The sequence below is a fragment of the Oncorhynchus masou genome, chromosome 19 (assembly GCF_036934945.1).
Source record: "Oncorhynchus masou masou isolate Uvic2021 chromosome 19, UVic_Omas_1.1, whole genome shotgun sequence".
Classification (NCBI taxonomy): Eukaryota; Metazoa; Chordata; class Actinopteri; order Salmoniformes; family Salmonidae; genus Oncorhynchus; species Oncorhynchus masou.
In genome coordinates, this window is record NC_088230.1 from 3,346,065 (window position 1) to 3,367,791 (window position 21,727).

The 21,727-nt window shown below is 43.4% G+C and overlaps 1 protein-coding gene and 1 non-coding gene across 5 annotated transcripts; one reads left to right on the forward strand and one right to left on the reverse strand.

Annotated features, from left to right (window-relative positions):
• The first annotated feature begins 415 nt into the window (after positions 1-415).
• LOC135505720 (glycerophosphocholine phosphodiesterase GPCPD1-like) lies at positions 416-20,455 on the forward strand. 4 transcript variants are annotated; one of them, XM_064924789.1, is made up of 20 exons: positions 416-548; positions 1,449-1,541; positions 1,873-1,963; positions 2,197-2,281; positions 3,350-3,425; positions 3,762-3,803; positions 5,608-5,731; positions 5,950-6,187; positions 8,876-9,038; positions 9,584-9,716; positions 10,140-10,194; positions 10,312-10,404; positions 10,685-10,762; positions 10,962-11,001; positions 11,271-11,326; positions 11,441-11,506; positions 12,090-12,226; positions 13,745-13,880; positions 13,959-14,119; positions 18,683-20,455. In XM_064924789.1, the coding sequence occupies exons 2-20, from the start codon at positions 1,493-1,495 to the stop codon at positions 18,867-18,869; spliced, it is 2,010 nt and encodes a 669-aa protein (XP_064780861.1). In that variant the 5' UTR covers positions 416-548; positions 1,449-1,492; the 3' UTR covers positions 18,870-20,455. The 4 variants fall into 4 exon arrangements, with proteins under 4 accessions (XP_064780861.1, XP_064780860.1, XP_064780862.1 ...); XM_064924788.1 differs by having other exon boundaries at positions 426-1,541; XM_064924790.1 differs by lacking the exons at positions 416-548; positions 1,449-1,541; positions 1,873-1,963; positions 3,350-3,425.
• Positions 14,347-14,419, reverse strand: trnaa-ugc (transfer RNA alanine (anticodon UGC)). The gene has a single exon. It is a non-coding gene; the product is annotated as a tRNA-Ala (tRNA).
• Positions 20,456-21,727: the final 1,272 nt, after the last annotated feature.

Sequence of the window (21,727 nt, forward strand, 5' to 3'; positions counted from 1 at the left end):
CTTCAAAGACCATACATATAGCATCAGCAATATAGGTTTTATATGGATCATCGGTTGAAGACCATCTTGCAATGACTAATCAAAGTTTGATGATGAGTTGATTATTTGGATTGGCTGTGTAGTGCTAGGGTAAAAAAACAAAATGTGCACCCACGGTGGGCCCCAGGACCGAGTTTGGGAAACCCTGATCTGATCAATGTTGGTCCTGGGCCAAAACACTTCTGGTTTTTGTTTCTACTTGGTAGTTAATAGCCCTCGCCTTGTGTCTCAGGTCTCAGGTCCCTTATTTGAAGAAGAAGAACCAGAAGTGTTTCGGCCCTCCAGTACCGACATTGAACAGCCTTAGTCCAATTATTGCACAATTCCACTATTTGGATCCGTTTTGTTTGACTTTTATTTTGAAGGCTATTTAACGATTGTTGCTCGCCGTTAATGCTGCTCATGTCACACGGGCGACAAGAAGAATCGCGTCGCAGTAGCTCAAAACGTTGTCAACAAGTATGCCAAATCTACCACGCCGAGCAAGACCTGTCTGCTGATGAATTAAGGTAAATTGATACCTTCTGTGATATTTTAGATTTTTTTTTTTATGCGAAGATATTGCTACGTTGTAATGGTTATTTCAGTTTTTGTAGCGAGGGGAAACGTCAACTCGATGTTGTGCTACAATGGCTAGCGCGTTAACGTTAGTAACGTTAGGTAACGTAACTGCCGGTGTTAGCTGCCTGCCCGAGTTGGCGCAAAAGGCGTAACTAGCTAAATCGTTTACGGTAAACAACTGGTTTGCATGACTAGCTACAGTAGTGTCTGTTTTGCTGACTAATCCGGAATTGGGCTGTCTGCTCGGACAGAGTAACAGTAGTGGAGTTTGTGTGCACTAACTCTGCCGTGGCTCGTTGGTCCAAGCCAGTGATTTGTATATTGGCCAAAGCCTATGGGGACATTTTGTGCTCGTTTTGATTTCATCAGTGTTTTAAACATTGGCTAAAGGTAATGTGAACTGAATGGTTGTGTCATAGAAAAAAAACGTATAACATCTACTCAACCTGTGTTAACCTCAGAACCTTTTATTTTCTGCTTTATCCCCAAAAAATAGTTTTTATTTTTATTTCCCCTGCTCTGCACCAACAAGCCATGGGGTTAACTCATTTTCATTTTAGGACCACAAACTGGCGAGTTCTATAGATACATCAGTCTTGGATGCTCTAATACTAGCTTTTGATCTGTTATCTTAGTAGCTAACTAGCTAGTCCGAGTGGTTGTGTTGATGTGGGCACTTTTTTTAGTCATAGATTGAACCAGAATCTGGCTTTACAGGAGATGTTGAATATCCAAGGCCATATTCTGGTCCAGTCATAGAGGTTCTACTACCCAGCACAGCTTTGTTAATCCACTAAATCTATGCCTACATTTATGCCTGTTTTACCATTAAGTTCCTGGTTTTCCAGCTTGATTGCTCCTGCAATTGTCCTTGTTTGTGCCTGTGTCAACTATGGAGACAACTCAAGTGACTTTGGCAGTTAGGGGAGACACATCCCCAGGTAAGACCAACCCCTACTGCAGGGCAGCAGACTCATCTGAAACAAGAAGACTATTCAATTCAAGACAACTTTAGACAGAAAGATTGACAACGAACCAGACAGTCAGGAATGTCAGCTTTTAGTTCATCTCAGTTAGCTGACCCGGAACTAAAATCTTGAGTAATTTGGTCAGATTCTCGATTTACGTAGTTTGTCCACGAGAGTTTAGCTGAAAAGCACTTGGTCATTAGAGGCTGATGAGAGAGAGAGAGAGAGAGAGAGTGTGTGTGTGTGGTGAATGTATACAGTTATTACTCGTTTAATTGAACGTAATAATATGGTGTATGACTAGGTGAGGTGATAGCTGTGGTTGGTAGCTGTGAAGCTTTAGGAGGCTGGTGCCATCAAAGAGCTGTGACCCTACAACCTGTTCAACACGATGGGTAAATATCACTTATCTTTTGAATATGCTATGGTCTGAATGATTTCTGTGTGTTTTAACATTCAACATTGTGCCGGCTCAGAAGGTAAGATCATGGCGCTTGCAACGCCAGGGTTGTGGGTTAGATTCCCGCGGGGGACCAGTATGAACGTGTATGCACTCACTACTGTAAGTCGCTTTGGATAAAAGCGTCTACTAAATGACTCAAATGTAAATATTCTGTTCCTTCCCTAGCACATTGTGGAAGAGGACCGTCAGTGTGCCCAGAGGTGCTGTGCCAACCTATCGTTACTTCAAAGGCCACTTCCTGGAGTCAAAGGTGAGCTCATCTTTTTTATGTACGGTCAGCGTGTGAAGTAATCGGACATACTAAAGAAGTGACCTATTTGATTGTGTTTGGCCTATTCAAATTCGAGTACCGTAACGTTAGAAAGCATGAGGTGAGCTACGCTACAGCCGTTTTTAAGATCATTCGTGGGTTATTTAGCTCACTTTCCCCACATCTGTGTTGATCCCCTCGAGCTCACTTCAGTGCAGTTTTTCCGTAATGCTCAGAGGAGTGTCCATGCCTGGAGCTCTGCCAGCTGAGCTTGGATTTGAGCAGGGACGCGAGCCTCTCCCCCTTGTCTATCCTAGCGCAGCATTAAACAACACGGAAGTTGGAACACATACAGCGTGTTCTTCACCACTCCCATTCATGTCGGTATGCAACGTTCTCGATACGTCCATCTTGGACATTCAAATTACACCATTCTTTAAAAAGCTTTCCCTCATACAGAGAGAGAGCGTTAGGCTGTTATATGTCCTACAGACAGCAGCATATGAAGCGACGCTATCACACCCGTGATACGACGCGGAAACGAGGCAAAGCAAAGTCATTTGAACAGTGCCGTCTCTCTGCCTGCTCTGAACTCCTGCCAGTGGACAAAGGCGTTACGAACTCGTCAAAGAGCTTCAACCTGGCGCCCTGGGTGGAGCCCACTCATTCACATAGGCCAGTTGTAATGACAACACATTGTTCATGTCTCTGGGGTCCAAATCTGTGACCACATACACTCTTGATTGTTTTTACAGTTTGTCATTTCAAGGCTTTGTTTACTTTGCACCATTAATGGCAGATCTAACCCTTAAAATACCAAATACTGTAGCAGATCAACTTTGCTAAAAAAAAATATATAAATAAAAACACACAATCTTTCAGAAGATTAGATATTTTAGCGTAGCTGAAGAGATGATGCTCAAGTTCTTCCACCTACCGACTAATGAATCCCTTTTTCAGATTTCAACCAATAGTGGCTTGCTAATTGGTGACTATACCTTTGAGACCAAAGTGAACATTGACTGTATTTGATAAGTCTTAATGCTGTACTAAACATTGGCATTGCAGAGTGCAGGTGGTCCCTGTCAGGTGATAGTCACTAAGTGGGAGACCCATCAGCAGCCACGTCTGATGAGCCCCACAGGTATACACACCAGAACAATACCTGGCTTGGTTTGGGGGAAATGTACAGTATCTATGCTTTGCTGAGGCAAGTGGGTTGGAGGTCACATTGTGTTGTTTTAACTAGAATGGTCTAGAGAGGAGGAAACGCTAGTAGATGTGACCACTCAAACTCAGACAAAACAAAAACTCAAAGGTCATTCAAAATCAGCTTAATAGTAAACGATTGAATAAACCATGTTTTTTCCCCCCTAAATCCTTCCACCTGACACTTTTTGAACAATGTTTAAAACCAACCTTTTTGTGCTGTTGGATGATATGTCTGTAAAAGGCCTCATGCTTGTTTATTATCTTGCAGAATCGCACCTTGATATTGACGATGGCCAGTTTGGATTCCACAGTAAGTCCAACTAAATGTATCACACCTTGATATTGACGATGGCCAGTTTGGATTCCACAGTAAGTCCAACTAAATGTATCACACCTTGATATTGACGATGGCCAGTTTGGATTCCACAGTAAGTCAAATAATTACATCACGTCTTGATTAATCCATTTTTGGGAAATAATCATTGTCTCGCTGTTGTATGGAAAATACATTGGCCATGTAATGGTAAAATATAATTGCAGTCTCTTCACCCCATTGCACAGGTGAACTAGGAAAAAGTCAATTTGCCATTGAATGCAAAGACCTCAGGGTAGTCCTTTGTTATGCACTAAGGCCCAGATTCCGACCAGGGTTAAGCACGCCTAAACGAAACGTTATTCTTTTTGATGTGCTTTTCTCCTTTTATGCCTTGTCTGCTCTTGAACGTAAGCATGAGAATAGCATGCTATTCTCCCACTATGTTTATTAGAGCGCCACCTCAAACAAAAAGGTGTGCGGGGGGTGTCGACCAACTGCGCCATATTCTGACCTTGACCTAATTCCCTAATAATTCCACCACGTTTACGCACAAGGAAACCAGCAAACCTACCGCTTCCTAGTGGGGAGAAGCGTCAACATTATTTTCTGATAGAAGTACCACCTTCCTCCGTGAACTGTAAATGCGTAATCCGTTTGGAGAAAAGGGGATTCTAAAATACACAAAGCAATTATTTTAGTGGATCATCGTTGGTTAACGCTGTTCAATAATTTGGGATGTGTATTAGAATCATTGTGGAACTCAGTCCACACGTTGTAGGTTAAACCTGGCGCCCGGTTCACGGAAGGTTCGCACGGACTGGACCTCTGTCGTACAGTTCCATGATTGATAGGATTGTTCTTCAACGCCCATTATATGCTTATTTCATGGATTGAACTTGTACAGGACAACTTTCAGGATGAATCAAACCACTGTCATTTTTTAAAGTTCCTCAATATTACGTGTAACTGTTTGAAGAGCCTTATTATTTATGATTCATACATGCGCTCCTCATCCTAAAATGCTCATAAATGGTCTACAAAATCAGAGTATTTATGGAATATTTATTATCATTTGGTGCTGGAACGGAGATGAAAAGCATAGTGGATTTCTTTCATGAATCCCTATATTCTGAGCCTGTTTTCTATTGACTATGTTGACAAAATTTGAAGGGATAGCTTAAGATAAATGTACTGAAAACTCCATGAGAATCAGTTGACCCTGCAAGTGTGGGAAGGGTTTCAGCGGTTGAATGAAATATATTCAGTGTGCGCCAGGTAGCCACACCTGCAGAGCTCGTTATGCGACTACATAAGCTAAGTCTGAATACCAAATACTGAGAAGTGCGTAGAGGAAAGGTATACATTTCTTATGTTGGGATCGGGCCCTAAAAACAAGATGAAGATTATCTAAGGGCTCATAAACTGCCAATCACAGACTAAGTACTTAAAGAAAATACTGTAGGAGCCTATACTAAGTACCTGAGATATGACTCAATCCTTTGGTGGAACTGAACTCTTCACAGATTACATGTAAAACACTTCCCCATTAGACGGTTGGTTATCTGGTAGTAGAACATACTGAAGTGAATTTGACTGTCTCCCAATCCTACAGTTGACTCAGTGTTTGAACAATTACTTTTATTTCCATAGCTCGTTGCTCAAAGTGCTTTGCAATATTTTGCGGATAACGAACCTCATCCACCACCAATATGTACTGTTACTCACCTGGATGAATTCAACGGTAGCCATTTTGTGCCAGAATGCTTACCACCCGTTTCCCTGCAACTCCTCTCTGCAGACGGCTCAGTGTGTATGGACTCTGGGTGGCTGACGTGCCAGACAGAGATCCGTCTGCGTCTGCACTTCTCCAAGACGTCTCCCGTATCCATCACCAAGAAGAAATACAAGAAGTCTCGCTTCAGGTGAGAGCAAGAGACGTGGCTCCTATTCAATATAAGCATTTACGCAAATGCCCATAGAAATGATCCCAAAATAACTCATGGGATCAAACCAAATATGGCTTTAAAATAAACAGCTTCACCTTTTATGGATGAAATATGCAGCCGTAAATACACTAGTCTATCGGTCATAGTCACGCCTTTTCAGATCCTCTCCCCCTTTGACCCGTGACCTTTCCCAGGATCAAGCTGACGCTTGAGGGTGTGGAGGAGGAGGATGATGAAGATGAAGAGCAGTGTGCAGCGTCGTGGCACAAGATGACCACCACGCTGGAGACCAGTATGATCAGTGGCGATGGGTACAAGTCCCGTCACTCCCAGCCTGAGTGTGGTTACGCCCTGGAGGCCTCACAGTGGACAGAGTACATCATCCACACCATGGACCCCGACAACCTAGAACTCACCTTCGACTTCTTTGAGGTACAGTTCACAGCAGGATCAATATATTCGCCCGTTGACTATTATGAGCACTATGGAAACAACTGCTTTGTGTTGTAATGTTTACATACTATTTTACTGTGTGTATAATATATATATTTGGGGACACTTAGAAATGTCCTTATTTTTGAAATAATTATTTTAAAAATAAATAAAAATCCATTTAAAATAACATCAAATTGATCAGAAATAATTTGTTAATATTGTAAATGACTATTGTAGCTGGAAACAGCTGATTTGTAATGGAATATCTGCATAGGAGTACAGAGGCCCATTATCAGCAACCATCACTCCTGTGTTCCAATGCCACGCTGTGTTAGCTAATCCAAGGTTATCAGTTTAAAAGGCTAGTTGATCATTAGAAAACCATTTTGCAATAATGTTAGCACAGCTGAAAACTGTTTTAAAGAAGCAATGAAACAGACATTTAGACTAGTTGAGTATCTGGAGCATCAGCATTTGTGGGTTCGATTACAGAATCTTAACGGCCAGAAACAAAGCACTTTCTTCTGAAACTTGTCAGTCTATTCTTGTTCTGAGAAATTAAGGCTATTCCATGCAAGAAATTGCCAAGAACCTGAAGGTCTCGTACAGCACTGTGTACTACTCCCTTCACAGAGCAGCGCAAACTGGCTCTAACCAGAATAGAAAGAGGAGTGCGAGGCACCGGTGCACAACTGAGCAAGAGGACAAGTACATTGGAGTGTCTAGTTTGAGAAACAGACCCCCAGACAAGGGTCCCTGCTCATCTGCGTGAACGTGCCTTAGGCATGCTGCAAGGAGGCATGAGGACTGCAGATGTTGCCAGGACAATAAATTGCAATGTCCGTACAGTGAGACTCCTAAGATAGCGCTACAGGCCGGACAGCTGATTGTCCTCGCAGTGGCAGACCGCACCTGCACAGGATCGGTACATCCGAACATCACACCTGCAGGACAGGTACAGGATGGCAACAACTGCCCAAATTACACCAGGAATGCACAATCCCTCCATCAGTGCTCAGACTGTCCGCAATAGGCTGAGAGAGGCTGGACTGAGGGCTTGTAGGCCTGTTGTAAGGCAGGTCCTCAACAGACATCACCGGCAACATTGTCCCCTATCGGCACAAACCCATCGTCGCTGGACCAGACAGGACTGGCAAAGATTGCTCTTCACTGATGAGTCGCGGTTTTCTCTCACCAGGGGTGATGGTTGGATTCGCCTTTATCGTCAAAGGAATGAGCATTACAATCTCTAGTCAGGCCTGTACTCTGGAGCAGGTGCCGTGGTGGAAGTGTGGTAACATCTCACAGCAAGAACTGGCAAATCTGGTACAGTCCATGAGGAGGAGATTATTATTTACTAGGCAAGTCAGTTAAGAACAAATTCTTACTTAATGACGGCCTAGGAACAGTGGGTTAACTGTCTGTTCAAGGGCAGAACAACAGATTTTGTACCATGTCAGCGTGGGGATTTGAACTTGCAACCTTTCGGTTACCAGTCCAATGCTCTAACCACTAGGCTACCCTGTTAGGAGAATTATGTTCTCCGGGTACATTACCCAATCGAAATATATTACTGTCTGTAAACCAGAATTTGTAAGATCCTGGTCGAATGAAACAAGCTAAATGGTTTAAAAGGTTTATTCACGGAACGTTCTGAAGTCAAGAAAACAAATGAATTAATTTTATGCTGACTTCTCAAGCCCACACATACACACACAAACGTACGCGCACACGTCCTGCTACGCACACACTGTCTGTCTCACACTATCTCCGACAGAGATAGTGACCTTGTCCTTGAGACTCCCCGTTCTCTCCCAAATCTCTAGTCAGGTCGGCACCAAGCTCAGACAGTGTTTAAAATACCATAAAGGCATTTTGTTTTACCCTAATTCTGACTAGGACTACACATTAATTGATTATGATTTCATACATTCTAATCAATTCCATACAATTATATGTTTCAGGGCGGAATATTCTAATCATTCAATTAACAGACAATTCTCACCTTTCACTACCCTGCCGTACTTAACCACTGCAGTACTTAATGCAACTGGTGGCGACACCAGATACTGACTGTTACTTTTGATTTTGACCCCCCCCCCCCTTCAGAACACATTATTCCATTTCTCTTAGTCACATGTCTGTGGATCTTGTTCAGTTTATGTCTCAGTTGAATCTTTTGTTCATACAAATATTTCCACATGTTAAGTTTGCTGAAAATAAATGCAGTTGACAGTGAGAGGACGTTTCTTTCTTTGCAGAGTTTAGTTGATTGTATTAAAAAACACACAGGGTGTCTATTTATGGAAAAATGAACTGTTCTTTCAAATATTTTTTTCTTAAATGTGCATTTTTCCATACACACCCTGCGTGTTTGAACAGCCTGTCTGCGTGTGACATATTCTAGTCTTGGCTCATCCTATGTAACTTCTGTACACACTCTATCCCCCTTTATGTAGATCTATCACTCATTCTGTTATTTATTTTGGATTTGTGTTGCTAGGTATTACTGCAATGTTGGCGCTAGAAACCCAAGCATTTCGTTGCGCCTGCGATAACCGTTTGCAAATCCGTGTAAACCACCAATACATTTTTGATTTTGTAGGTGTACTCCCAAACCACTATTGTACCAAAAATGAGCGTCGGGCCCTGTGGGTGTATTAACCCTTTCCTCCCCTCCTACAGGAAGACATGGGCGAGCACGTGATGCCAGGGGATGCCCACCCAGGGACTGCGGGTACGGCCTGCCTCCTCTCCTCATTCTTCGTGGAGAGTGGCAAGGACACTGGCGTGGTCACTCTGCCCATCATGAAACGCAACTCCAGACAGACCCTGGGCAAAGTCCGAGGTGAGCAACCCTACCCCCTTCCGCAACGAGTCGTCTGGTAGAAGCATACAACATTTCAACTATGATGAGATGCATCCATGTAACTCTGACTTCTTTGTAAATCAGGTGTCGATATCCATGGGGGATTTGCACAAAACTTGGTTCGGCTACGGGACTTATTGCACTTCTGTCACTCTTAGAGAAATATAGGATGTACTAAAGAGAAATCCATCACTAGGATGCAGCCTGTATTGGCTGACAGGTCTTTGACTTTTTACTCGACGTGGAACTAGAGTACTGTACGTCGGCGCGTATAGCTCCTCCCGCAGGCCTTTTCCCGACGTAGACAATCCGCTTTCCCTTTAGCGTGTAACTGTCAAACAAGATGGGGGGGTAACAGGAACTAGAATATAAATAAAGGGTTGGCTGACTTGAGATGACTTGGGGCCACAGGGTTAGCTAAGATGTTTCCCGGGTAAATATCAAGCTTAGATTTAAAGTAAATGAATGAGTACACTTCACCTTTTTTAAATGTATTTTTTAAACAATGTATTTTTCTATTCCAGTGGACTACCTGGTGATCCGTCCTATCGAGGGACTGCAGTGTGACATGAGCTCCTCCTTCACCAAGTACTGGAGGAAGAGGAGTGCCCCCCTGGACGTTGGCCACAGAGGGGCCGGGAGCACACACGCAGCCAAGTGAGAGAAACGCGCACACGCTTTACATAATAGATTATTAGAAGTTGTTAAATGTGTGCGTGTGTTGACGCAGGACTCTAGGAAGGGCCTACTCATAAGAGCACAAAGACCCTTTCATACTTTGTTTATTGAATGTTTGAAAGCAATTGTTCTGTCCCGTATGACTTCAACGTTGCAGTGCAGGTTAGGACATGTTCAGTCCGAGTGCACATCAACAGAGGAAGTCACGGTCAACGAGCAGCGACGGGTTGCCTCTGAATCTCAGCTAGGAGTTGTGTGTGTGTGTGTGTTAGCGTGCAGGTCATTAACTAGTAGTCTGATCATACACTTCATACTTCACAAGATTACGTCTATCTTTTATACTGTACATCGTGATTTGGATGTCTTTGGGGGTTTTTTGCCTAAAAATGTCTGGTTTTTCAGACATACCAAAGTCAGGGAGAACACCATTGCTTCGTTCAAAAGTGCTGCCAATCATGTGAGTATTCCCACGTGGAGTGTAAAACAACTGAAAAATAACCATTTCCCTCTTGACCATCTAGATGTCTCTCTGATCTGTTGTTGCATCAGAGTTGACTGCTGTGTGTTTCTGCAGGGGGCTGCCTATGTGGAGTTTGACGTCCATCTCTCCAAGGACTGTGTCCCCATCGTGTACCACGATCTCACCTGTTGCATCTCCACTAAGAAGGTCAACCGAAACAAATCCAGTTTGTTTTCTGTTTCAACAATACCATCCGATGCACTCTAGACAGCAGGGTTCCCCCAAACTCAGCCCCCCGCCCTCTCACCTGGGTGCACGTTTTTTGTTTTTCCCCAGCGCAACACAGCTGATTCAGATAACTAACTCGTTATTTGAGTCAGCTGTGTAGCGCGAGGACATAAACCAGGACGTGTGTCCCCAGGGATGGCCCGGGGAACCCTGCTGTCCAGCATCCTTGCTTTACCTTTTCCCCTCTTCCTCCTGTCAGAAAGGAGACAAGCTCTCTTTGGAGCTGTTTGAAGTGCCGGTCAAAGATCTCACATACGACCAGCTACAGCAGCTCAAGGTAAAAGCTCTGCTACCTACTGGCTTCTCCTTTACTAGTGAATACGCTCAGAAGCCAGTTCTTGAACAGTTCATATGAAGAGTCCTTTGGAGGCGGTATGTGGATGTCTTGATTTGATTTTAGTCTTATGTAGTCTGTGGTTTTAAGAATAGGCAAAAGTGACGCGGTATGACGGATGACTCTTGTGTTTGATCTACAGCTGGGCCATGCTTCTGCCTTGAAGGTGAACGACCACAAAGGTATATCATCTTCCGTTTTATTAACTACGTGAATGATTTATCCTTGAGGCAAACAATGCGCTCATCCTCCTACTCTTGCAAAGCCATAGTTGTTTTAGAAGTTATAGATTAACTGACGATTCCAATTGGTATGGTGAAGAACGAACCTATGTCCTCTGCTTGTGTCATTGTGTAAAGCAGTTGAATGTGAACCAGTAGAGCAGGTGGTGTGTAGGTGTGTGTGTGTGTGTGTGGTGAAGTGCATGGTTTACTCCCGCTTTGTTTCTTAGATGACGACGACGAGGAAGAGGTTGACGAACACCAGCCCTTCCCTTCATTCTCGCAGGTAAATGACCTAGTCGACGTCATCACTTGCGAGGTTCCTGAAAGTGTGGACTAGCTTGTCCCACCCTTGAGGTCCTGTGTCCCATTACAACTGCCTCCCTATGTCATCTTCCAGATCTTCCATGCAGTGCCTGAAAATGTGGGCTTCAACATTGAGCTGAAGTGGATTTGTCAGATGAAGGTATGTACAGCCAGTCTGTGATACTGGTAATGAAGTCATTAGTTGGTCATGCCAGAAAGGACAGTGGCTGTGTTATCTGACCCGACCTATAACCTATTTCAGTATCTCCTGGATTTCAAAGGGAATTCTGGTGATGTTTGCGCACAAATTTGCTTGATATTTGCTGCGGCAATTCTGACATTTTTGCAAGGCAGTAGGTGCTGGAATTGAGCAATTTGTCATGAAAATCCGCTGATGAGGGAAGAAGTTTGTCGTGTGGCTTGATTGAACCATATTATACAGTAAATGTGCGTTGATTGGGTGACATTGCAAGCCCTCTTGTACTGCAGCGATAGGTTAGTTTTATGTGACGATTTGACTCTTTTATGCGGCGATGTGCTGATTGCTCAAATTTGCCAGCTCTTTTGCATAATATGCTTTTGTTGATTTTGCAAAACAAATTTCCATCTCAGACAGCGGTTTGTTCTTTTAGGGTTTGGGCTCGTGGTTCAAAGTGAAATAGGAAAGCTTTGTACTTTTTTCAAATCCAAAACATGGTCCGACAGTGTCAACCCTTTTCTCATTGTGGTATTGTCTTCAACAGGATGGTTCGTGGGAAGGAAACCTGTCCTCGTACTTCAACATGAACCTGTTCCTGGACATCATACTGAGCTGTGTGCTGCAGAGAGCCGGCAAGAGACGCGTCGTCTTCTCCTGCTTCGACCCCGACGTCTGCACCATGTAAGCAAGGGCGTCCAACTTTCAGCCTGCTGCAGAGTCGCTATGGAAGCTCTAGTCTTGAATGCCCGGTTAACTTGTCATTTGAGGATAAAAGGTTCAGCTAAATGATTAAAGTAGCGTGATTGTCATCATACAGGTAAATGCCCAAATAAAAGGCAACCCCAACAGTTTCTTAATAGGGTGTTTGGCCACCCACCAACAGCTTCATTGCCCATTGGCAGAGATTCTACAAGTGTCTGCAGGGCACCACTGACTTTTTCAGTTGGTGGCATCCTCCCGCAAAAATTGTGCAGCGTCCCACAAAACATTTGAGTCGTCTTATAAAGTCATTTCACAATGCTTTATTAACATGTGTAATAGACTACTGAGATGTTAGATGCAACATCTTATTTATTGAGTACCATGTCCAAGTAGGAATGCATGATTTAAATATATTTTGATATGCAACCTAATTCAGTGATTGTCATGAATTTTGGGTTGACATTTAAAGCACAGTTTTTATTTTTACTGTGAAAATAGGGCTCCAAAATGTTTGTTTTTTTTGGGGGGGGGGGGGGGTAAATTGAATTTGCCTTCATCTTTATGTGCATTAATATTACATAGGTCTAATTCAATTGGTGCCAATTCATCACCTGAGGAAGTAAACTCAAAACACATTAGCTAGATCACTAACTCTATATATAACAACCTACTGCTTGTGGCTATGTATTAATCTAACAGTAAATATGTCCTAAAAATAACTTTGCAATAAGGCTTAGTGCACTTGCGTTGGCCGATGAGCAATCTTTCTTCTTACAATTGAATTTTGAAATGTTATAGGGGCACACAAGAGAGGAGACCGTGTGAGAGGCTCGCTCATTACAGAAGGCAGGCACAGCGGCAGGGCATGAGGATAATGCAATTCTCTGTTTAACAAATTCATGGTTCCAAAAAAATAAGGATGTTTTTGATTCAGGTGTCCAGGTAGAATGTGCAGCTCACACCAGTGCGACCAATTCAGAAGCGCAAATAGCATGTGAAATTTGCGGCGCTGTCTGTCGCTATGGATTAGTTAGAACGAGCAAATCAATTTCAGCTCGAGTGGACACGCTTGTCAAATTCTGGTGCGTGTCCAGTTTAAGGTATTGAGCAAAATACAAGTTATCTGAACACGTGATACTCCACAAATGCATTTATATTTTTAGGTCTTCAAATTTCAGCATATTGTTTTAACACTGGGCAGAAATCCAAGACACGCAGAAGCAGCGACGTCATTTTCAACTTGTTTTAGGAATATAAATAATACTTAAACAACAAATGAACAGGATTGTACTTCGTCAAAAACTTGCTATGATTGATTTATCCAGAAATCTGTTAGCCTGCTCAACTGAAGCCTAGTTTGCACAGTTGTAATTTGAATGTTTGACTGCCTATGACAAATGTTTTATGCGCGTGTTATAACGTCTTTAAGACTGTAAGCTGTTAGTGTCTTAAAGACCGTTCCATAGGGTGACGCGTAAGTGTTGTCTTCTCCCCCAGGGTTCGTCAGAAGCAGAACAAGTACCCCATCTTGTTCCTGACCCAGGGCATCTCTGAGACCTACCCTGAGCTCATGGACATCCGCTGCAGGACCACACAGATCGCCATGAGCTTTGCGCAGAGCGAAAACATCCTGGTGAGTTTTCCGTTGACTAAGTCTCTGTGCGAATGTAGCGGACCGGTCGACACTCTGACGTCTTGTCTCTCTTTCTAGGGTATCAGTGCCCACACAGAGGAGCTGCTTCAGAACCTGGAGCACATCCGAGAGGCTCAATCTAAAGGCCTGGTGGTGTTCTGCTGGGGAGACCTCAACAACGACCACGACAACAGGACCAAGCTAAGGGAGCAGGGCATCGACGGACTCATCTATGACAGGTAAACATCTGGCTGAACAGGTAAATCCAGAGGCTGTTTCCCAGACACAGATGAAGCCTATTCCTAGAATAAAAAGTGTTTTCGATGGAGATTTGATCACGTTTTCTTTTTGCCCAGGACTAGGTTTAATGGAAGCCATTCTGTATAACAGCAGTAGCAGCAATCTATTCAAAAGGTTATTTTTGCAGGATCTTATCCTTGCGTAAGTGCATCCATTTTCGTACTGGTCCCCCCCGTGGGACTTGAACCCACAACCCTGGCATTGCAAGTGCCATGCTCTACCAACTGAGCCACATGGGGACATGTAACACGAGTCTCCTTTGTGAGCACCTTTGAGTTCTATTTATTCTGATCACACGATCAACAGCCTGTAATGCGCACGGTCTCTCATACTGTTGACTGTTATTCAAGGTTCTTGATTTGACTTCTGTCAGCATTGCTTTTTACACAGTCTCACTGACACAAACACAGCAGCGCTTCAGTCAGTGTCGTGTGAACCCAATCAATCAGTGTATCAGTTAAGGACATCGTCATAGAGGTTACATAACCTAAGAACACACCGTAGGCTATTATTGAATCACTTGGTGTTCCGCCACTGTAGCGAATGAATGTAATAGTTATGTAATTAGGAACCTATGAAATCAGAAGAAAAATAAAAGTTTTACTTTCTGTAAAGTAGAGATGGCTGGGTCGGAGAGGGGCTTCGTTCAATGAATAGACAACGTCATGTGACCTGACCTCAAATAGAACTGGTTCTCTACTGCTTCAGCGCTATAGGCAACTTTTACGGAAATGACACACATTTGAACTATGGCCTGCGTGTTTGGTAAAGTCATTCAGTGGATTCCTGGTTTTCGGAGGTCTGTATTTCTTCCAGCTGTGTCGGATCATTGGAATAGACCAGAGCCCTTTTCTCCAGTCCCCTGTGTGTTGTCATGACAACTTGGAGTTGGTAGAACTTTTCCCTAGCCTCTGATACAGGGTCAGATATTCTTTCAACCCGCATGATTTAAATTAAGAATTGGGTGTAACGTAATCTGACCCTAGATCTGTGGTTGAGAGGGCAATTTCTACCTGCAGCTGATAATAGTGTCTCTTTCTTCTAGGCTATGTTAAATCTGGTGGCCAAATCATGTCATTGACTCTACTGGTTCTCCTGATGCCAGTAATGTCTCTGATTCCTGGTTGTGCTGGTGTTTATATTTACTCACCCCCGATTTGGTTCCTCCTGACTACTGCCTGAAATGAAAGGTCCCCTGTTCTGGTCACTACCTTGAACAGACCAGCAGGGTTCCATGACAATGATGCAAAACATTTCACTTCGAACTTAGCCGAGGTAGTTCTCCACACATTTTGGCATTGTTATACCTTTCCTGAGATAATTTGCACTTTTATGAAAGTGTGTAGCCAAATTTCACTAGACTTTAAATGAAAATATTAGGAAAGCAATGATTGGTCAACTGGCGCCTCTGACAAATAAAACATATGTGCCTTATATATCAGGTGTAGACCTTATTATGAAGTTGTTACTTATAAGCCCTTAACCAACAATGCAATTAAATAAATAGAGTTTAAAAATATATTTGCTAAATAAACTAAAGTTTAAAAAAATTATAATAATCAAAACGTAACACAAATTTATGAGGTTCTATACAGAGTCGGGGTACAGGTTAGTCGAGGCAGTTTTGTGAAGATGGATAATAAACGGCGAGAAGCAGCAGTATGCAAATAGTACGGGTGGCCATTTAATTCTTAAGTCTGCTGACCAATCAAATGGCCACCTGGACTATTTATATTACATAGAAACTGTTAAGGAGCCTTTTGGACCTAGACTTGCCACTCCGGTACCGCTTGCCGTGCCGTAGCAGAGGGAACAGTCTATGGCTTTGACTGGAGTCGTTGCCCCCCAAAAATGTTTGGGGGGGGCCTTCCTCTGACACCGCCTAGTATATAGGTCCTGGATGTCAGAAAGCTTGGCCCCAGTGATGTGCTGGGCTGTACGCACTACCTTCTGTAGTGCTTTACGGTCGGATGCCGAGCAGTTACCATACCAGGCGGTGATTCATTTGGTTAGGATGCTCTCGATGGTGCAGCTGTATGACATTTTGAGGATCTGGGGACCCATGCCAAATCTTTTCAGTCTCCTGAGGGGGAAAAGGTGTCGCCGTGCCCTCTTAAAGACTGTCTTGGTGTGTTTGGACCATGATAGTTTGTTGGTGATTCTCAACCTGCTCCGCTTCAGCTCCGTCGATGTTAATGGGGGGCCTGTTCTGCCCTCCCTTTCCTGTAGTCCATGAGCAGCTCTTTTGTCTTGCTCACATTGAAGGAGAGGAAGTCATCCTGGCACCACACTGCCAGGTCTCTGACCTCCTCCCTATAGACTGTCTCATCGTTGTTGGTGATCAGGCCTACCACTGTTGTCGTCAGCAAACTTGATGGTGTTGGAGTCGTGCTTGGCCATGCAGCCGTGAGTGAACAGGGAGTACAGGATGGGACTAAGCACCCATCCCTGATGGACCCCAGTGTTGAGGATCAGTGTGGCAGATGCGTTGTTGCCTATCTTTGCCACCTGAGGGTGGCCCATCAGGAGGTCCAGGATCCAGTTGCAGAGGAAGGTGTTTATTCCTAGGGTCCTTAGCTTAGTTATGAGCTTTGTGGGCACTGGTGTTGAACGCTAAGCTGTAGTCAATGAACAGCATTCTCACATGGGTGTTCCTTTTGTCCATGTGGGAAAGGGCAGTGTGGAGTGCGATTGAGATTGGATCTGTTTGGGTGGGAATGCGAATTGGAGTGGGTCTAAGGTTTCCCGGCATGATGACCAGCCTTTCAAAGCACTTCATGGCTACTGACGTGAATGCTACGGGACGGTAGTCATTTAGGCAAGCTACCTTAACTTTCTTGGGTACAGATATTATGGTGGTCTGTTTGAACCATGCGGGTATTAGACTCGGTCAGGAACAGGTTGAAAATGTCAGTGAAGACACCTGCCAGTTAGTCCGCATGCTCTGAGTACACGTCCTGGTAATCCGTCTGGCCCCGTGGCTTTGTGAATGATGACCTGTTTTTAAAAGTCTTGCTCAGATCGGCTACATAGCGTGTGATCAGTCATTTGGAACAGCTGGTGTTCTCATGCATGCTTAAGTGTTACTTGCCTCTAAGCGAGCATAAAAGGCATTTAGCTTGTCTGGCAGGCTCGCGTCACTGGGCAGCTCGTGGCTGCGTTTCTCTTTGTAGTCCGTAATAGTTTAAGGCCTGCCACATTCGAGCTTCAGAGCCAGTGTAATCGGATTCAATCTTAGTCCTTTATTGAGGCTTTGCCTGTTTGATGGTTCCCCTGAGGGTGTAGGGGGATTTCTTATAAGCGTCTGGATTAGTGTCCCACTCCTTGAAAGCGGCAGCTCTAGCCTTTAGCTCGGTGAGGATGTTGCCTGTAATCCATGGCTTCTGGTTGGGATATGCACGTAGGGGACACCGTTGTCAACGCACTTAGTCACCGGCTTCATCAATAAGGTGGTTATACTCCTCAATGCCATTGGATGAGTCCCTGAACATATTCCAGTCTGTGCTAGCACAACAGTCCTCTAGGGTAGCATCCGTGTCATCTGACCACTTCCGTATTGAGAGAGTCACTGGTACTTCCTGCTTTAGTTTTTTCTTTTAAGCAGGAATCAGGATGATAGATTTCTGGTCCGATTTGCCAAATGGAGGGAGAGCGGTATGTATCTGTGTGTGGAGTGAAGATGGTCTAGAGTTGATTTTAATTTGTTTTTTATAAAAATGGGTTACACATGTGACATGCTGGTAGAAATGAGGGAAAACATATTTAAGTTTCCCTGCATTAAAGTCTCCGGCCTCTAGGAGCGCTGCTTCTGGATGTACATTTTCTTGTTTGCTTATGGCCTTATACAGTTCATTGAGTGCAGTCTTACTGCCAGCATCGCTTTGTGGTGGTAAATGGACTGCTACGAATAATATAGATGAACTCTCTGGGTAGTGGATAAAGTTTGCCCCTTTTTTATATTCATGCGTATATCAATTTTTGTGTTCTGCTTAATCACTCCTGCGTACGACTCTTTAGTATTGGCCATTTCCAGACAAAGGCTTATGTTAAGTGCATGGGGTATACAGCACACAGAGACTGGTTGTTTTTTTTGGAATGTCAGGTAGGCAGGCAGTGTGGCTGTAAGAACCTGTTTTTACAGTGAGCTGAAATCTGATCCATGGGTGTGTGTGCACTGAGATTATTACTAAAAGCTACTCCCTCCAGCTTTGTGCAACAACATTGTACAGTTGCTGATTGTGTAAATGTGAGTTAACCTTATCAATAAAATCTATGTAGACATGCTATTGATCATGTAGATTAGCACTTTCTGTAGCCACTGAGGAACCAGATTCCTTATTAACCTCAACAGTGTTTTTGAACTTCATTGTTCCCTGTTAAATCCTGAACCAGGATTGTGTACCTGCGGCAGTAATTCTGTCTCGACTGTATGTTTGGCTCCTAATAACAGATGTTTTGTCCTTTCTCTTTCTTTTCTGCTCCTTTTCTGTGTTTCACTCCAGGATCTGTGACGACCAGGTTGAGCAGGCCAACGTCTTCAAAGTGGAGGAGCAGCACACTCTGCAGGAGACTCTGAAGAGCTTTGTGTGCTCCTGCTACTCCATCCCCTGCCAGGCGCCTGTCTGTGCCGCCAACTCCAAGGTTCACAACGGCAGTGCAGAGTCCGACTCAGGCCTCAGCTCTTCCTGAGCAACTGTCTGCTTCTGAAGGTTGTCTCTAGATAAGCATGCTCGACAGGACAGAAGCGGCAATGAATATAGGCAGAATTTATGAGCAAGTGTATTTTAGAAAGCCCCTTTGTCCTTTTGGAGCATGGCCAGATATTGACAACCCCTTCCCGAACTGACGTCCACTGAAGCAATATTCAAGCTGTGTCCAGATGTTTTCTCGCAGCTGTTTGTTTTAACTGGAAGGAGGAGGGTGTTTTGCCAAAAATGGCATCTGGTGTTTCTTATTAGGACTTCAGTTGAAAGACACTGGGATATGCACCTCAGTTGCAATTTCACAAAGGAATCCACATGTCTTCACTTAGAAATGAATGCCTACTCAAGGAATTTATTTTGAGCTTTATATTTCATTATGCTGATTTGCGAAATATAAATTTGAAGGTAAAATATACTATATATTAGCTTTTCCAGATTGAGCTTTTCTTATTGGTGACATCTGTGTACACGTATTGCAGTTCATGACTGATAACAGCCCACAGTTTGCCTTCAGCTTGCTGGTTTAATTTAACTAGGATGTAGTTTTATGCGGATAATGATTTACCACACTAGTCTTACTTTTTTGCATCTGCATTATGGTTGTCCGCATATGAAATAAGCTAGCATTTTACTGTTATTTTTGTTAGATTTACTCATCTAATTTTGAATGGCAGTGCCGACAATTCATAATAGATTTTCAAGAGAATTTGGGACACTGACCAAAACTCTCTCGCTCAGGTGATTTTATTTTAAATTTGATGTGCATTTTATTTTTAATTCAATGGTGCATTTGAACTCGTGCAAACTGCTTTGTATTCGGACTGCCCTAAGCTATGCCATTAATGAAGTGTCATTATTGGATCACCAGATAATGAAGTGTTGCTACGGGTGCCTAAATCTGAACAGATTGATTTAATATTGCTTTAATGACCTGTTGAATACATATTTGGTTTTTGCTTTCAGCAACCACTTTAAAATGTATGGATGAGTTGTGAGCTCAATGTTCACCATTAGGGAGGGGTATAAAGGTAACCCTTTGTACTGGCTAGATCTAATCCACTTAATAACTCACACTCTAGCTGATTTGAAGGGAAGTAACGGTGTTTGCGCTACACATCAGAAAGCCTGGCTGGGGAAGTTGTATGAATGAACTAGTCTGACTGTCACTTGTTTGTCTCGTCATACCTCACTCTACTTAATGCAATAGAAGACCAAGATTGTTTCACATGGCACAGTTTCCCTGTCACATTGCAACTCATTTTTCCTACCGGATGTATTTTGTTTGTACAGTCTTTTCTTTCTTTTTTAATGCACATTGAAGATGTAACAGTCTATATTTCCTAAATGGTGTACCGTGATATATCCCTGAAACAGACACAAGCACTGTCTGAGTTCGTTAAGTCAAATAACTTTTGAGACTCTTACCCCTACCTAGGTGTATGGAGTCATGATGCATGCCCTTCAGAGTGCTATGGGTGACTGGAATTGAGGGTCACTCATGTCACACCCTTGATACTGTCAGGACAATGCTAGCTAACTGATATGAAATGAATAAAAGTATTTAAAAACATACTACTTTTGTAGGAGTTTGTCTTCTTTATATATTGCGATGGACATACTGGTAGGTACTAGTATGAGTGCTTTATTAGAGAAATAATGTTGGGTTTTTGTTATGAATTTATATCCACTAGAGGCCTTTTAGTTTTTGCCTGAAACATTCTCACCAACTGTCACTTTGTCTTGGGTGTACTTGGACTCCCTCTGCCTTGGCAAGTCGCCATGTTTGTGTGTTGGCACTGAAGTGCTGTTTCCAGGAGATGTGCAGCACCTGTACTAGTCTAGTGGACAGGGTAGAGCAGTTGTCGCCTCACAAGCACAGCTGGACCTATTCTCTGTCAACCTTACTCGGACACTCCCAGAGTAACACAATCAGAAGCATGCATTTGAGTAAATCCTGGGTGTCTAATTTGGCGCTAATGAATTCAGTTCTTTCTGAATGCAGGTTACGTATGTATGGTCTGTTAGAAATACGTTTTGGTCCGGGAGACCGGCCCCTGGTGCCATTTGAACTTGTTCTGTAAACAGAGTGAAATGCTAATTTGCCATATTTGAACTTGTTCTGTAAACAGAGTGAAATGCTTACTTACAGGTCCTTTCATCTGCAGAGAGAAAAATAAAAACACAAGGAATTACTACAAAATGAGCAAAGATATCTCCAAGTTTTATATATATATACATACACACGGGCATCCAGTACTGAGTCTGTGCAGGGTTATGAGGTAATTGAGGTGTATATATGTACAAGTAGCACAGGTGGCCGGCGGCACATTAAATGGGGAACATAGGCTCATAGTAATTTCTGAAATGAAATGTATCAAACACATGGTTGCCATGTGTTTGATACCATTCTAGCCATTATGAGCCTTCCTCCCATCAGCAGTCTCCTGTGACCTGTAGGTAGGGATGAAGTTATTAGGCAACAGGATAGACAATGAGTAGCAGCAGCGTATGTGATGAGTCAAAAGAGTTTGTGCAAAGGAGGGTCTATGCAGATAGTCTGGGTAGCAATTTGGTTAACCATTCAGTAGTCTTATGGCTTGGGGGTAGAAGCTGTTCAGGGTTCTGTTGGTTCCAGACTTGGTCTATTGGTACTGCTTGCTGTACGGGAGCAGAGCGAACAGTCTATGACTTGGGTGGCTGAATTCTTTGATCATTTTTAGGGCCTGACACCACCTGGTATAGAGGTCTTGGCGGGCAGGGAGCTCGGCCCCAGTGATGTGCTGGGCCGTACACACTTGCGGTAGTGTTGTTGTATGTGTCGAACTGCTTTGCTTTATCTTGGCC

Coding starts and splice junctions, on each gene's coding strand:
- LOC135505720 (XM_064924789.1), top strand. CDS start 1,493: ATGGAGACAACTCAAGTGACTTTGGCAGTTAGGGGAGACACATCCCCA. Junction 2,282..3,349: donor GCCACTTCCTGGAGTCAAAG/GTGAGCTCATCT, acceptor TTGGCATTGCAG/AGTGCAGGTGGTCCCTGTCA. Junction 11,002..11,270: donor GAAGGTGAACGACCACAAAG/GTATATCATCTT, acceptor TTTGTTTCTTAG/ATGACGACGACGAGGAAGAG.